Below are 15,085 nucleotides of genomic sequence, written 5' to 3'. Positions count from 1 at the left end.
GGCAGCGTGCTTAATGTGATTGAAAGGCAGTTAAAATGGCGGTGACCTTTTCAGGGGGAATTAGATTGCCTGCCAAGAGTGGTTAGAGGGAGTGATAACGCCAGCTTGAGGAAGCTGTCCAGTCTGCTTCAAAGGGAGAGAGACAGGAAAAGCAAGCTGGCAGCAAGTACCATTTAAAGCACGAACCGTGCGGTCTGATAGAACAGAGATTGCTGTCCTCTTTAGATATGAAAGAATTGAAGAATTGTAGCTAAGTTCTCTCCACCCGCCCCGTCCTTCTCTTCTCCTCTCCAGCTCCCCCGCCAAAAAGCCTTCCTCTAGGTGCAGTAGCAAGCTACTCACCACTGCTCTTCTCAGTTTCTTTTGCTTCAGCAGATCAGTTGCATCAAAAATAACACAGAAGAGAGAAAGACTTTAAAAATGTTAAAATGGCAAGCAGGGCATTTTCAGGGAAGGATACTTTCTAAGAAAGATCAACATGACAAGGATCTGTCTGATAGATTGTGATACTCTTGAAGAAGGAGAAACACACAGGGATTACTTAACTCTGAAGTTTCTCTTTATTTTTCTGGTATTTCTTTTTATTTCTCCATGCAGCCCTTCTCCCAAGCTAGCAAAGGGCTTGGCTCTATTTGCTAATGTCTTACCAAGGGAAAAGAACAGCACAGCAAAGTGTATGCACAGAGGGACTTGGTAAAGCCTTTATAGGCTGTAACAAACTACAGTTATCCTTGGGGGTCCATTTGCATTGGATCTCATGTCGTGTACAATTAGGGCAGCTGCCTGGAAAGTAGGACTGTATTAAAATGCTTATAAGTTTCTAGCAAATGGCTGAAGTCCTCCCACTGCCAGCTTTCTATTGACACAGAATCAAGATATGTTTCGGTTTGAGCAGCAGGTGTTGTAGGCCAGCCTTTGTCCAGTGTGGGTTAGTTGTCCCTGAAAAAGCATTGGGACAGTAGCTGTATTGTCCTCCAGCTTGTTCTCCTTCTGAATCCATGCAGCATTAGAATCATTCTTTCTTGTGTGAGGTCCTGACCTCAGAATCTAAGGAGATACTTTTTAGTTCTCCTACCTCAACAACAGGTTTTTGTGACTGCAGTGACTTCTTGGGTCTGGTAACTGCCTGGCAGAAAGCTCCAAATAGAGAGGGAAAACTCACTTGTGCTTATCTGTGCAATTTCATGAAAATGGAACTCTACAACAAAACTCTTAAAATCTGTGTTTGACAAGTATGTGGAAACTGAAGCATGGAGAAGCATCTTCTCTAGTGTTAAAAAGATAGTAGTAGAGCTGGCAATAAACCTTTGAAGTCTTGCTCTAGAATCTCACCTAGTAGACAGCTGTGCCCTCTTTTTCAGATAAAATATAATGAGACGTACAGGGAAGCTTCAAGAGGCAAGGAGACTTCCTTTTTTTTCATGTTAGGAGATTCAGGCTGCATTTAAGGTTATGGTGGTAAGAGGGTATAAACTGATCTATTCAAATGCAGCAACAGCATTTGAGCTGAACAGTAAATGTGTGACTTCTCTTAAGAGACTGTGTGGGAAATGGAAGGTGTCACTGGCATATTTAGGCCTTTTGGAAGAGTGGTCTAGTAACTAGAATCATCGTTGCTGCTGCTGTATAGATGAGCCAGAATTCATTCCTTTTACCCTGGTAAGCTGAAGCAAACTTCAGCTTGGATGCAGGAGCAGTCTGTGTTAAGAGTACAGGGAATCTTTGCTGAAATGAAATTCTTAATCTTCCTCCCATTTAGCATGAGCTCAATTTACTGTATTTTTCTGCCATGTTTCCAGTGTCAGCATCTCTCTCTAAGGTGAATATGTCTGTGTATCTGAGCATCTTTCCCAGCCTCTCAGCCCTTGAATTTCAGCCCTCCTGTGTTCTTGGGTTGCTGCCTTCTGCTGGTCACTTCTACCTGCTGTAAACTTCCAAGTGGGCAAGATGTATAAATTCCATGTTTCTCAAGTCCTTAGTCTGTGCCTTATGCCCCTTATAGAGGGCTGCTGAGCCCCAGAGCACTTGTGTCCCTTACCTCAGCCCTTGTGTAAAAGTGGTAATCCTGGTAATCCCTCCATTGCAGAAGTACAGTAATTTGGACTGGTCTGATGAAGTAGCCCAACCACTTCTTAATATTTGCACCTCTCTCCTTTGAGGGCAAGTACTTGCTCATAAGGTAAAACTTGACCTAAAAATGCTAACAAAGTCTGTTTGCCTAGTGTTAGATACAGTAATCACATGGGCTGCACCTGATTCTTTCTCTGTAGTTTGTGTCTGCGTATAGAATTTGAAGGATTCTGTGGTTAATAAATATCTCCTACGTATTTTCCTGTATATTAATATAAGTTGACTCTAGTGAGCCAGAAAAACAGATTAGAATAGTATGTGATTTAAGAAGAAAAAACCTCTTACGTACAGAAGCCAGCATGACCTGCCATGTAACTGGTGTCCAATGTCATGTGTGTTTGAAGTTCACCTAATTCTTCAAGGAACACCATTTTCTTCATTTTGGAACACAAAGTAATCAGTGGGACTTAGCAAAGTAAAAATAATTTTTACTGGGAAAAAAGAAATTTATCATTGCTGATTGTACATTTTTGTTAACTTGAATGCATACAAAAATAAAAGAATCTAATTTTTATGTTTCAACTGATAGAATGCATTAGCTGAAAGGAGCACAATCAAGTAAACCTTGGTGGTTGATTTATGTAACACCGACAGCCGCTCTAACCAGGAAAAGATTTTCTGCAGAAAGAAGTGGAATTCTTTCCCTTGTTGTTGGGGGATGAAAAGGGATGTCTGTCAACCCCTTCCTAGAGGAAGGAAGGGGGGAAAAAAAGAAAACAGAAAATGCAGTTGTAACACTATGAAAATTAGCAGGGGGAGTACAGGAGCAGGTAGAGCACCTGAAACTGCTCCTTTTTAGAAGAAAACTGAGTTTCACTCGACAGTTCCTTTAAACTTCAGGTTTTGTAGATCTCAGACATTAGTTCCTCTGAAATCCAGTTTTCTACTAGTCTTTTAGATGTAGTTTTGAAAATCCCAGGCTTTAGAATAGTAATCTGATAAATTTTTAATTTTTTTTCCCTCAAGGGTCTGCAGTTTTTTGCTGGAACTGCAGCCTACTTCTTGGACACTCGGGTCAAACTTGAGCTTTAAGCACACAATAGTTGATTGACGTGATTTTAATAGCATTTTAGAATACAGTTGTTAAGTCAGGGGCAGTGAGATGTTCCTGAAGGAAGAAGGGAGCACAGGTCTCAATGGCTGTAAACAGCTCCTGTCTCCGCGTGTCGTCCCCTCCACGCGGCAGTGAAACACATTATCGAGTAGTGTCCGGAAAGTGGCTAACTGCGTTTGACACACGCCAACTCCCTGCCTCCACACTGGATAATTGCATTGTCAACTGTTCAGCAAAGTGGCAGGTGACACTGCAGCCGGATTGATTGTCCTACTATGGAGGCTCCCAAGACTGTCAGCCACCCAATCGATAGAGTTTACACAAGACACTGTGACTGCATCTGTAACTAATTTCAGTTTGAACCTCGCAAGATGCGGCCGTCCCTGTTTCCTGGCCTCTCTTCTCTGCTTGCATCTTCTCTCTGGACGAGGAAGTTGTTTTTCCATGAAAGCCCGGTTTTATTTCTTGTTTTGGAGCTGGAAGTGAAGAAATCAATGGTGTGTTTTGTGGTTTCAGAGTTGAGGGCATTACAGCACATGGCTAACTAGCAGCTCCAGTTTTGCAATCAATAGACTGATCAATTGATTAAATTAGCACTGATTTTTCTTTCTTCTTTCCAGCCTAGAAAAGAATTGCTTTGGGAGGAAAAGCACATGTGTTTGGCCTATGAAATTTAGCCCTTGGTTTTTCCAGTCCTTGGTTGCCTTTCCCCTGTGAATACAATCTCTGTGCTCATCATTATTTAAAGCAAGCTGCATTGAGCCCCGCCACTGGCAGCAGCCTGCTGTAAGCCAGGGTGTCACATTCAGCTGTTCACCAGCCTTGCAGCTTCATGCTCGGCTGCCTTAGAAAAGTCATCCTCCGAGCTCTGCTGTGCTGCTTTATTATTGGCAAAGTTGCGACATTCCTGTGATCCCTGTCAGTGGTGCTTATTGATCCAGTGATGTGAATCTGCTTAGTGATTCAAGATTACTTTAATTCTCCCTCTTCCTTTTTTGTTTGTTTCCACCCTCTCCCCAGGGGAAAAAACCTTTCAGATCCACCTTTCCCTAACTGTGGAAAACGAGCTGTAGCTGCAAAGACCATGGCTGTTGCTGCTGCTTTTGTACTTCAGCTCCGGGTTTTGAAGAGCAGCCTTTGAGATAGACACGAGGCTGTTCTCACCTTCCTGTATCACATCAGCACGAGGCTCTAGGAGGCAGCCATGAATTGTTAAACCAGATCAGACCATTGGTCCGGTCCAAGTGTGTTCTCCCCTCTGCAGCCATGGGTACCTGATGGGTTACAGGAGGCACAAAGGACATCTCTGGAATACTCCTCAATGCTGCAAGGGGTGGGGAAGCCTCTTCCTGAGCCTTGCAGCAGCTGGTTCTTGCTCTCTACAGCAGTGCTTGCCTGGCCTTTGTTCAGCATGCTGCTGCAAAATTATGGTAATGGTCGTAAAATTATATGGCCCCTTTCCTTAAAGGCAGCTGTTTCTGTGATCTCTTAGCAAAGATCCCTGTAAGCATCCACACTGGTAAGCAGTCAGGTCTCTGACAGCCCATTTGTGCCCCTGTGGGAGCTGATAGACAGCATCAGATGGATGCATCTGCTGTTTCAGGTGTGTGCTGTAACAACACAGTTGGGTGTCAGTTTTCCAGGTAAATCACCATTTAGCTTTAAATGGATCTGGCTCCAGAGAAATAAAACTCTTGTTTTGTAAGCAGCTTTTCTTGGCTTTTAAATGTCATTTTTTTCTGCAACAGGCTGGGAACATCAGCAGAACGATTCTATCCCTCCTGGTGCTAGGAAAAAATGGGGGAACAATTTCACTGTTGAAAATAAAGCTGGGGAGGCATTATGGATCTGTAGAAAGACCTGTGTTCAACATGGCCTCATCTTTGCTTTCCTCTCATTTTCAAGAATTTTTAGTGGCTTTCTCTGTCTTCCCAGATGTCTCTTACAATAAAATGGTATCTATGCCACCCTGTCCTCTCAGTATTAGTTTGGGATACTTCAGCAGATGATGGAATAAACCCAGTTTAGAGCCATTCTTGGAAGTATGTGAGGCCTGGCCGTGAGTCTGCATAAACTACTTTTATTGCCTTCATTGTTTTTACTCTCCAAGAAGGCAACGAGTGCCATTTCGATAAGAAAATAGAGTGAACGTGCTGGAAAGGGAGGTTGTACAGAAGGGGGTCACTGCAAGGAGAGTAATTAGCAAAGGCTGCAGTTCTGGAGATTTATGGGAGGCTTTTCTTCTTTCCTGAGCACATGTATGCTACCTGCAAACAGAATGAATGCCTCTTCCCAGCCAAAATAGGCCCCAGTAGAGCTCTAGGCCTCTAAGATGGATTTGAATTTAGACCCATTTTTGGAATTTACACAAAATTTGGGATTTCTAGAATATTTCCAGTATAGATTTTTTACACATACACACATACATTCCCATTCCTTGGGGGCCAAACTGGAGAAATACTAGTCATCCAGATGAGTTTGATCCTCTGCATGAGCAGTATCTCACAGCTGCATTCACAGTAGTGGTGCAAATAATAATACTGCCATCTTAGTTTTCTTCCCTGGCTTTCTTTGGAGCGATAATGAAATACAAACATATAATTAAATATATACAGAACAGCTGGTCACCAGAACTGATCTGCCTAGATAGGAGTTGAGGAGCAGAGGTGAGGCACGGCAGGTCTGTGTTTTCCTACCTGTGCTCACGAAATTAGGCTGGGGTTGTTTGGGTCTGCAGTGGTCTGGTTGTGTTACCGTTCTGCCCCTAAGACTGCCAGTCTCCCTGTGAGCTCGTGCCCGTGCAGGAGCAGTGCTGTCAGCACCTGAAGCAGCATATGTTGTCACTTGGACCATCTGCTACTGAGTGTGATGGAGAAAAGGAGGTACTTGAATGTGAAGTCCTTTTATCTGTCCTGTGAATCTGCTTATATATCACGTTAATAACTCTTGATCTTAACCTGGGCCACCATCCACTGGAGAGTTGATCAGGTGACCACTCATCAGGGGGACTGTATAAAGGAAGTGAGATTGGAGAAGCAGTGCCGAGGTCAGAGAGGATGCTTAGGCATAGGGGACAACTTAAGAGAAAGAAAAGTGCTTTTATTTTATTTGCTTCCCCTAAGAAGGGGAAGGAAAGGATTTCTGGTGAGATTTATCTACAGACATTATTAATAGGTACATGGAAAGAATGGAAGTGTTTTTACCTTCAAGCTCAGCTGATTCCTGTAGCCTGCCAGTGCTTGAAGCTGGCAGCAGTTACAAGGCATGTGAATTTTTCCTGCTTTTCTGATCTCTGAGTCAGTATTTCAGAAACACTGTTGCTTGTGTAGAGTACCTAAATTTTTCAGAAAGTAACAAGAATTGGTGCTCAGGCAGACTGCTCTGAGACCAGTCCAAGCAAAGAAAGCTGTGTACACAGTGCTAGGTAAGTGATGTTGATAGGTACATTCTGATTGATGGGCGAGTTTGTCTCCCAAACTGTCACAGGGTTTATAGAGGTGCCACTCAATACCAGTGCTGGAATTGCTTGTCAGAGCACCTGGCTACAAGAGCAATGGGGATTGGAGACAGAGCTGTAACTTTGTTTTTTCTCTGCTTAATGGCCTCAGCGTCTGACCTGCCTGTTCACTCCTGTTTGTCTGGTCCTTAAGGAGGCTGCTGGGATTAAGACTGTCAGAGAATTGTGCTGCTTTAGCATCAGGAGGCTAATTGTATTGGGGCTGGCAGCATATGGCAAGGGGTTGCCTCCTACCAAATGCACAGCAAGAGCAAAAGATTCTCAACAAGGGACAAGAAAAGTATGGAAGAGTCTGCACTGGATTTGTTCTTTTTTCATCTAAAAGCAGCATTTTCAAATTCACATATGGAATTACATTCCTCAGGCCTTGGATGACTCCTAAGAGTCAGAGCTGCTTCTGTGAATAACAGATCACATCTCTTATGAATTCCTAGGTCAAACTCACAAGTTAACATTCAGTTGTGGGATTTCACTTTGTTAACACGTGGGAATAAAGTTCTGGTCCCGAGCATTGACCTCTGGATAACACACTGGCTTTAGAGGTCTCTACTCTGGGCAGTGTTGCTGATGGCTGTGAATTATTGTGTGACCTTCAGAAGCAGAGCCTTGCTGGAGGAGCACTTCCCTGTTCTCAATGCACACTATTGAATTGCAAATCACCCGAGTGGAGTTGGTAGAGGGTCTTCTGGAAGCTCGTGTCCTCTGCACTCCATTTCACGTTTTCCTTTCTTCTGGATGGCAGTGTACACCACCAGGAGCTGGAAGTTGTGAGCCCTCTTTACATTTGGGCTGAGTTAGTGAAAAGCAGGTGTGATCCTTTTGGGCCTTCCTTGCATTTAGTGGTCTTCTTAATCCATTTATAACAGCACTTGTCCAGAAATCTGGTTTGAATGAGCCTGAGATGAATGAATAATGTCAAGCAGTTCAGACGTCAAATATTTGAACAGCTGCAGGGGTGTTTTCACTGGCTTTGTGCATGGAAGCAACCCCAGGAAGTTAGACAAGGAGGGTCAGGTTGAAATTGTGGCACCAAACCCGATCCCACTGGAGCAGGCCTCAAAATGAAAGGCCTGCTGCAGAATGAAAAGGTATTACATGATGCTGGTGTCAAGCCGTTCATTCCCCAGGTGATGCTGGGCCAAGCTTCGCATCCCATTTTTTAGTATTTTGTTGTGTGCAGGAGCGGTACTGAGATTTATAGATCTTTTGATTTGCATCAGAAACATGTTTTGTGGCTTTTTTGTTTTTTTTTCTTTTTTTTTAAAGCAGCTTCTGAAGTCCTAAAACTGATAGCACAACTTATATTCAGAACATTTTTTGGATTCATGGAGGTTACTTTGTTTAGCATACAGTTGCTAAATCATTCGTTTTTACCATGTTGCAATGGACACATAAAAAAATTCCATATTAAGTGAAAAACTGAGAGTTGGATCGCCTGATTGCACCTTCCTTTAGGTGTCGGTCTGGGAGCTCTTGTTTGATAAGAAAAGAAAATTTACCTTTCTCCTGCCCCTCGTTTTAACCTATGAACTTCTCTGCAGTGCACTCTCTGACTGAAAGGCTCTCTCAGATCATCCCAGTGTGTATTTGCCATCATAACACATACTATCCAAACTTTCCCCTTGTACACTCCCTGTTTAGGAAGTATAGTAGTCTGCTGGCAGTGCAGCTAGGCAATAGAGCTAGATTCAGCCAAAGCTCTGGAATATTTTCCTTCCAGACTTAAAAAGGATTTTCTTAAATACAAAGGTCTTGAGAGCAAGGACACAAGGATTCTGAAGACAAGGTGCCTTAATATTTGTAAACTGTATTGTAGTAAGCAGATCTTCTCATCTTAAGCTCTAGCCATAAACCACCATTTGGCTTGAGTCACTTGGAAACAAAATTGATGGAAAGGTGCATGTCTGCTGTGTGCTTGGCATCCTTGCAGAGATAGTAACAAGGGGGGTGGTCCCACTTATGTTCACTCATTTGGCCACCTTCCCCCCCACCAAGGCACTTGCTCCGAGTATTCATTGTCTGGCTAATGTTCAGGTCACCCCCTGGGACTGGCCAAGTCACAGCTCCAGCTTTGCATGATTTGTGTCTCCCACAGCTACAAGAAAAATGAAGACCTGTGTGTCCAAAGTTTATGGCCTTTGAGAAGTGATGGGCTAAAGTAATGCCAGGTGCAGGGGATGGTGTTACTGCAGGTTAAATGCCATGCCTATAAATTACCACCCCATCGCCCACTCTTGACTTTTAAAGCAGCTTTGAAAGACTATGCAGCTTCTTTGACAGGTCTCTCTTGCCCCTCTAAATCTTCTCCCAAACATTGTGATGAACTGAATGAGTCAAGATTTACTGGATGAGCCATTGCAGCAAGAGGAGGCAGCTTGTGACACGTGTTGGCTGGTAGCGTGCAGCCAGTATGTGAAACACTCTGAAAGGGGTCTGCTGGAAAAGGGCTGCCCCAGTGACACCATGGGGCTGACCTGCAGGCATGGCTCCCACAGCACCTGGCACAGACATGGGTGCTGCGTGGTTGGTGCTAGTTGTGTTACCTCTGCTAAAAATTAAGGCTGGGAATTACTTTGAAGTAAAAGGTAGTTTATGCTTCTAGGGAAAGGTTAGTCTTCAAATCATTGTCATGCTACAGTTGTCACTCGTTAAGGACCTTCTTGATATTCAGGGAAGAGAAATATCAAATCCATATAAACAAATTTTATTGGGAGCTTAATGAATCAGTGAGAGCATCCGTTCCTTGAGAGCGACAGTAAAGAGCTGTGTCTGCATGGTGTCCTTGGAAATGAGACCTTTGCTTTGCCCCGTTGTCTGCACAGATGCAGACCATTAGAAATACGGTTCACTCTTCTGGGCTTATGTTAAGTGCTGGTGAGAACCCAGTGGGATGAACAGACTTGGACATCTGAGGGCCTGAAAAGGCTGTCCTAAAGCTTTGGAATATCCTCATTCTTCAGACATGCATATAATACTCAGTGCTTCTAAATGCAGAATACAGGCTAACATTATTATAGAACCATAGTTGCAATACAGCACCAGAGCCCTTTTGGGGCATTGGTGCAAGGCCAAGGCGATATCTACCTTACCCTTTCAATCTTTGTAGTTGGGATGTGTTCCCTGGTCCACCACAGACTTAGGTCACCAGCCTCTGGATGTGCCAGGTCCTTCAGGCTGCAGCAGGTACCTCTATCTGAGCCAGGTGTCCAGCTCTGCTGTCTGGACAGGGGTGTTAAGTGAAGGAGCATACTGGAGGCAGCTGCAGTGAGTACATTTCTATCTGCACAGCTAATGTACCCAAACAGCTTAGATCTGCTGCAAAATTGAACACAAATGGGGACCTTGCAGCCAACACCTTAGAGTTCAGGAGGTCTTTGCTTAATATCCCGTCTTACAGGAGAGAGCATATTCACTGTTAGCTCTCATCAAGAGTAAATATGCCTTCTGTAGTTTTCCCTTCTGTTAATAAACCCTTGGCAGAAAATACCATGTGAAGATTCATCTTTGTAGGCGTTTGTGCAGATTCAATTAAAGGAAGCCTGGTTGCAGTTTACAAAATGCTTGGGACCAAAGTAAATGTAGAAATAGTTAGAAAGTGGGAATTGATGCACAGTCAGCCTCAGGTGGAACTGTAAGTGGTTGCTTCCTGATGGAGTTGGGACTGGATGTGTGCCTGACACCCCCCTGTGCTGGAAGAGCAGAGCTCTTGATGAGTTGCATTGCAGTTTGCTCATCCAAGAGCTTGTAAGGAGCTGTTAATGACAGAAGTCTGATTTTCTTCCCCTTTTGTGGGAGTAGGTTTGCTGTTCTCAAATGTTTTAAATTTTAAAAATCTAAGCCACGACTAAATGTGTTTTAAAATTGAAAAGCTGTTTCTAATTGTATTTTAGCCTCTGCCTGCCCTCTGCATCTGAATTAAGAAGTAATTCAGAACATCCTTGTGGCCTTCTCTTACCTGCTAGAAGTGTGGATTTTGCATTAACTACTTCAGTGAAAAATCAGTCTTTCCTATTCACCTTCCTTGCTTTTTCTGCCTTTGAGAGAGACCCTTACAGTGACTTCAATTCTAAAATAATTCATATGGAGGGCTAAAAGTCGAGAATGTTCCATTTTCAATGGTGGGGGCATTTAGAGCATAAAATCTAAGAAGTTAGAGCATTTCTGTGAGTGTTCTTGTGCTGTCTTTGGAGAGGGCACCTTTTATGAGGCTGTTAGTAAAGAACAGCCTGCAAACTGGGAGATCTGGTACACTTCATTTCCAATTCAAGTGCTCATCGGTGTGTTTTATTTTCTTTCAGGTTCTGGGTTTATCATGTGCAGCGGGAAGGAGAATCCAGACAGCGACGCTGACCTGGATGTGGATGGAGACGACACACTCGAATACGGGAAACCACAGTATCGTTTTTGAAAGGCTCTTACCAAGAGGGAACCCAGAGGTGCATCTGCCCTAGGAATTAGTGGGCAATCTTTGTCCAGCCCTACTGGAAATGACACGACCTTCTCCAGTTGCCATGTTATTTGAACTAGGAGGGGTTCCCCATTACTCCCTTTGAGATCCTGCTGTTGATACTGCACTACCCTAGACCTCGTTGAAGTCTATAGCAGACATTGCAAGGGATCAGTTAGAGTTTCTCTATTGTGTTTCATAAACAATCTGTTGCCTCTATCCAGGTTTGTTCTATATGGATAGCTTTTCCAGCTTCAAGGGTAGGAATTGAGTTTATTTTTCACAAGACACCCTTTTGTTTTCAAGGGGTTTATGCAGTAAGAACTATTCACCTTCCACTCTGTGACATTTGATTTTTTTTTTTTCCCTCTTTCATTAGACTGTTCATGGGCAGAACTATCATTAAAGGCAGATTTTGGGAACTTCTCCATCTGGGAGCAGGCTCTTTGGGCACAGCTCTGGGAGAGCTGTGACCAGACTTCTGCCCCACAGCAGTTGTAAGAGGCATTAAGGAAAAATTCCTGCAAGGCATTAAACAGACACTGCCTTAGCTGTGATAAGGGGCAATGTACAGCTATAGAATTAGGTTTTATTGAAATCTGTATCAGCCTTTAGGATTGAAGCTCCAGCCCTCCACTGGTAAAAGAACTCTGTACTTCAAACAGAATTTGTGAAATTCTGCAGGTTAAGTTTGGATGGGTTCAGGAACTAGTTTTCCCTTTCCAAGAAGCTGTGGAATCATGTTACTATCAAAAGATTTCTGTTTCTGTCCAGCTAAAACAAAACTTTAATCCAGAATTTAAAAGCAGACCCCTTCATGGATACCAACCCCTCCGTTTTTAAGGTGTTTCCAGTTGGAATTAATTTGTTTTATATCCCAGACAGTGTCCTAACCATCTCAAAGGCCTTTCCACTGTCTGCAGCAGGGCTGTATATTCCTTAACCCTTTGTGCTCAGGTACACAGAGGCAGACATTATCCCTTGCACTGGAGAAGAGCCAGGTGAAGCCAAAGAAAGGGAAGCGCTGCGAGGTGCTGTTTTAAAGTGAGTATCATGTCTTTCTAAATTATTGCATTCATTACTTTTGGGGAGTCTCAATTTGTGGAAAATACCCTGTTCACTTGAGCACAAGGGTTGCAACAAGAGACTTACAAAGAAGCATAGTCCAGCAAGTGGGTCTCTGTTTCTGCCTGTGCAGCCTCAGTAAAGCCTCAAAGCCTCCCTGTACGCTCACCCTCTCTGAGCCACCCCACTGCCCTGCCAGTGCCATCTTTGTCCTGAACAGTGCTGGACAGAGGATGAATTCTGGCAGTGAGGAAACTGTGCTGGACTAAGGCCTTATGCATCGTCTTGCTTCATGATGAAATGTGGCTCTTAGCAGTACAGTGTGATGCTGTTGGAATCTTGGTTGGCACAGTAAGAGTCTGGCATCCCATGTGTGACTTCATTGCATCCAATTACATGTTGTGGGGCATGCAAACTGATCCTTCTGTATTCAGCTGTGGGTTGGGGCAGGATGTGTGCTCTGCCCACATACATACGTGGAGAATGTAGGCAGCCAGCATTCAGGGCACTCAGGGAAGCACTCCAGGCAAATAAAATGAGTCTTAACAGGGAGCTAGGATTGCTTTCTAAGCCCCCTGCCCTGCATAAAACAGGACTTAAATTACCCCTCTATCTCTTTCACTGAGCAATCCTGTGGGGTCAAGGTTGAAGTGATTGATAGAGTAGTGAAATGAAATTTTCTTACTGCTTAGCCTGTCAAAACACTAGTTCAAAATTAGGTTTCACTCCATAGAAAAGTGGCATTTGCCACACTGGATCCAAACCATTGGTCCAGTCAATACTTTGCTAACCATGCTAGTCCAAAAGCAGGGCTGCAAAGATGCTGAAGCTCCTTCACAGCTAGAACTCTGGTGTTGTAGCAGGAGGATTCTTGGTTATCAGTGGCTGGGGACACTTTGTGCTTGGTGAGAGAACTGGGTGCATGTGGCCAGGAGATCCAGTCTCTTCATGTGTCTTGCACCTAGCACATTGTTTTGCTGTTTGGATAAGGTCCTTCCTTGCACATTTCCTGGACTTGTTTGCCCATCTGTACAACACAAGAAGTGATGCTGCTTGTAAAAGCACTTTGAAATTCTGTTGAGTTTCTGTAGAAATGCAGTAGTGTCACTGATGCCATGAAGCATGAACATTTTTTTTGGCTGGCCATCTGCTAACTTTTTGAAACTTAGTCTGATGGATAGAAGTATTAAGAGAGAAGTGGTTGGTGGAAGGGATGGCTTTTCCTGGGCAGCAAAATTTTTCGTATTCAACCTTTAGCATATTGTCCTTTTCTCTTTTAGTGGTGGCACACCAAGTACTCGAATAACGCCAGAGTTTTCTAAATGGGCCAGTGACGGTGAGTGTTGCAATTGTAAATTGTTAATTTATATCCTGCAGGAGGGCAGATACATAGTCCATGCTTCTGCTTTCCAGTACTTAGGAGAGGTAGTTACTAATGCTCTTGCAGAGTGTCATCAGATACATATGCACGTAAAACCACACAATCTTTTTGAAACTTTACAACACAATTAAATGTCAATAATGGCAGCTGAGGAAGTTCCCAAAAATGCCACCTTAACTGGTATAGTGATGAGAGATAGGGTTTGCATTGACTTGATGTCATGTCACTGAAAGGTAAACTGCTGTATTACAGAGTGAACCAGCAGAGCCTGACAATGTGATCATGGTGTTCACCTGCTGGGTGTTTAAACTACACCAGTGCATTTATTACTGGGTTTTTTCCAAATGCTTTTTCTTCCCTTCTTTGAGACGATATGCTAAAGACTTGTATCTTTTGGGTAGATCTTGTCCTTGCTGGCCTTTGCATGGCAAGAAAAGCCTACCACTCTGAAGCCTTCAACTTTGGAGTGGAAACGCTAGGATCTGTAATATTTCATGACCTGTAGTTGAGACTCCAGAGCAAAAGAGTTAATGTGAATATGTACCTTTGCATACAGTACTTGAAAGATCATTAGATTGAGAAGGAAGGGGGAAGTGTTAAACCCATTCGACTGCTGGGGTTTTTTATTCGATGCCAGCAGCACTGTAAGTGTAAGCAGCAACCTAGTGGAAATATGAGAATAATAAAACCTGGCGCTTTCCAGCTGTAGATGCCAAATCCATTTCCAGAGCTGGGCAGTGCTGCTCCAGCTCCCTTAGGAAGGAAACTGAAGCTCAGCGACCTGAAGAGACATGTCCCAATGATTTTGTTCCCTGTTCTGTTCCTGTCATGCTTGGGGCATTTGATTCCCAGCCTTGAAAGTACCTACAAGATATAACTACTTGCCGATGGGAGTGGGGGAAGGGAGCAGAACCAGTTTTGCCAGGGGCATGATGGTTAAATGGAGAACAGAGGATATCTATCGCAGGCATTTCCTTCTGTGGGATAGACAATCACATTTATTTTCTCTGATGTAGAAGCACTTGCTTGTAGGTATTATCAGCTTTAGTAGCTACAGCCATGAAGGTGATGAGGAGGCAGTCTTGATGACATTTTGCTATGAGCTGTTTTCTTCATACCTTTTACCTGAATCCCCAGTGATGAACCTACAACCCTGGGGCTGGTTCATCTTCTCATCTCCACCTGGTGTCTCACACCCTCTCCTCTGCTGGGAGCAGCCATGATGAGCAGACTGTTCTGTCATTCTGGTTACCTGGTTTATATATCTCTTGCTTGTGTCTGTGAGGTCTCAGCAAATGGGAGAGGCTGAGAGCAGGGTCTGGGCTGGGTGGATTTGCTCCAAATCCACCTTTCTGGAAGAGCACTTTGATGTGGCAGCTGCGTCAACCCTTCTGAATTAAATCCTGGCTTAAACAACAGGTACATCAGTGGGGGTCAGGTCACTGTGAAGTGGGGGCAGAGCAGGGGTTGTATTTTGAGCCCTGAATCATA

General features: G+C 43.8%; 1 protein-coding gene across 7 annotated transcripts in view; it reads left to right on the top strand.

The window, feature by feature from the left end:
• RNF220 (ring finger protein 220) overlaps positions 1 to 15,085 on the top strand; it is a 220,569-nt gene that overhangs the window by 178,432 nt on the left and 27,052 nt on the right. For all 7 annotated transcript variants that reach the window (XM_038143853.1, XM_038143854.1, XM_038143857.1 and 4 more), the window contains 3 exons: positions 11,000 to 11,096; positions 12,106 to 12,192; positions 13,494 to 13,549. In XM_038143853.1, the coding sequence (XP_037999781.1) occupies positions 11,000 to 11,096; positions 12,106 to 12,192; positions 13,494 to 13,549 (240 nt within the window). The remainder of the gene's footprint in view (positions 1 to 10,999; positions 11,097 to 12,105; positions 12,193 to 13,493; positions 13,550 to 15,085) is intronic.

This window comes from Motacilla alba, chromosome 8 (genome assembly GCF_015832195.1).
Source record: "Motacilla alba alba isolate MOTALB_02 chromosome 8, Motacilla_alba_V1.0_pri, whole genome shotgun sequence".
NCBI lineage: Eukaryota > Metazoa > Chordata > Aves > Passeriformes > Motacillidae > Motacilla > Motacilla alba.
Note: the sequence above shows the minus strand (reverse complement) of the source record. Positions and strands in the feature narration are given on the sequence as shown.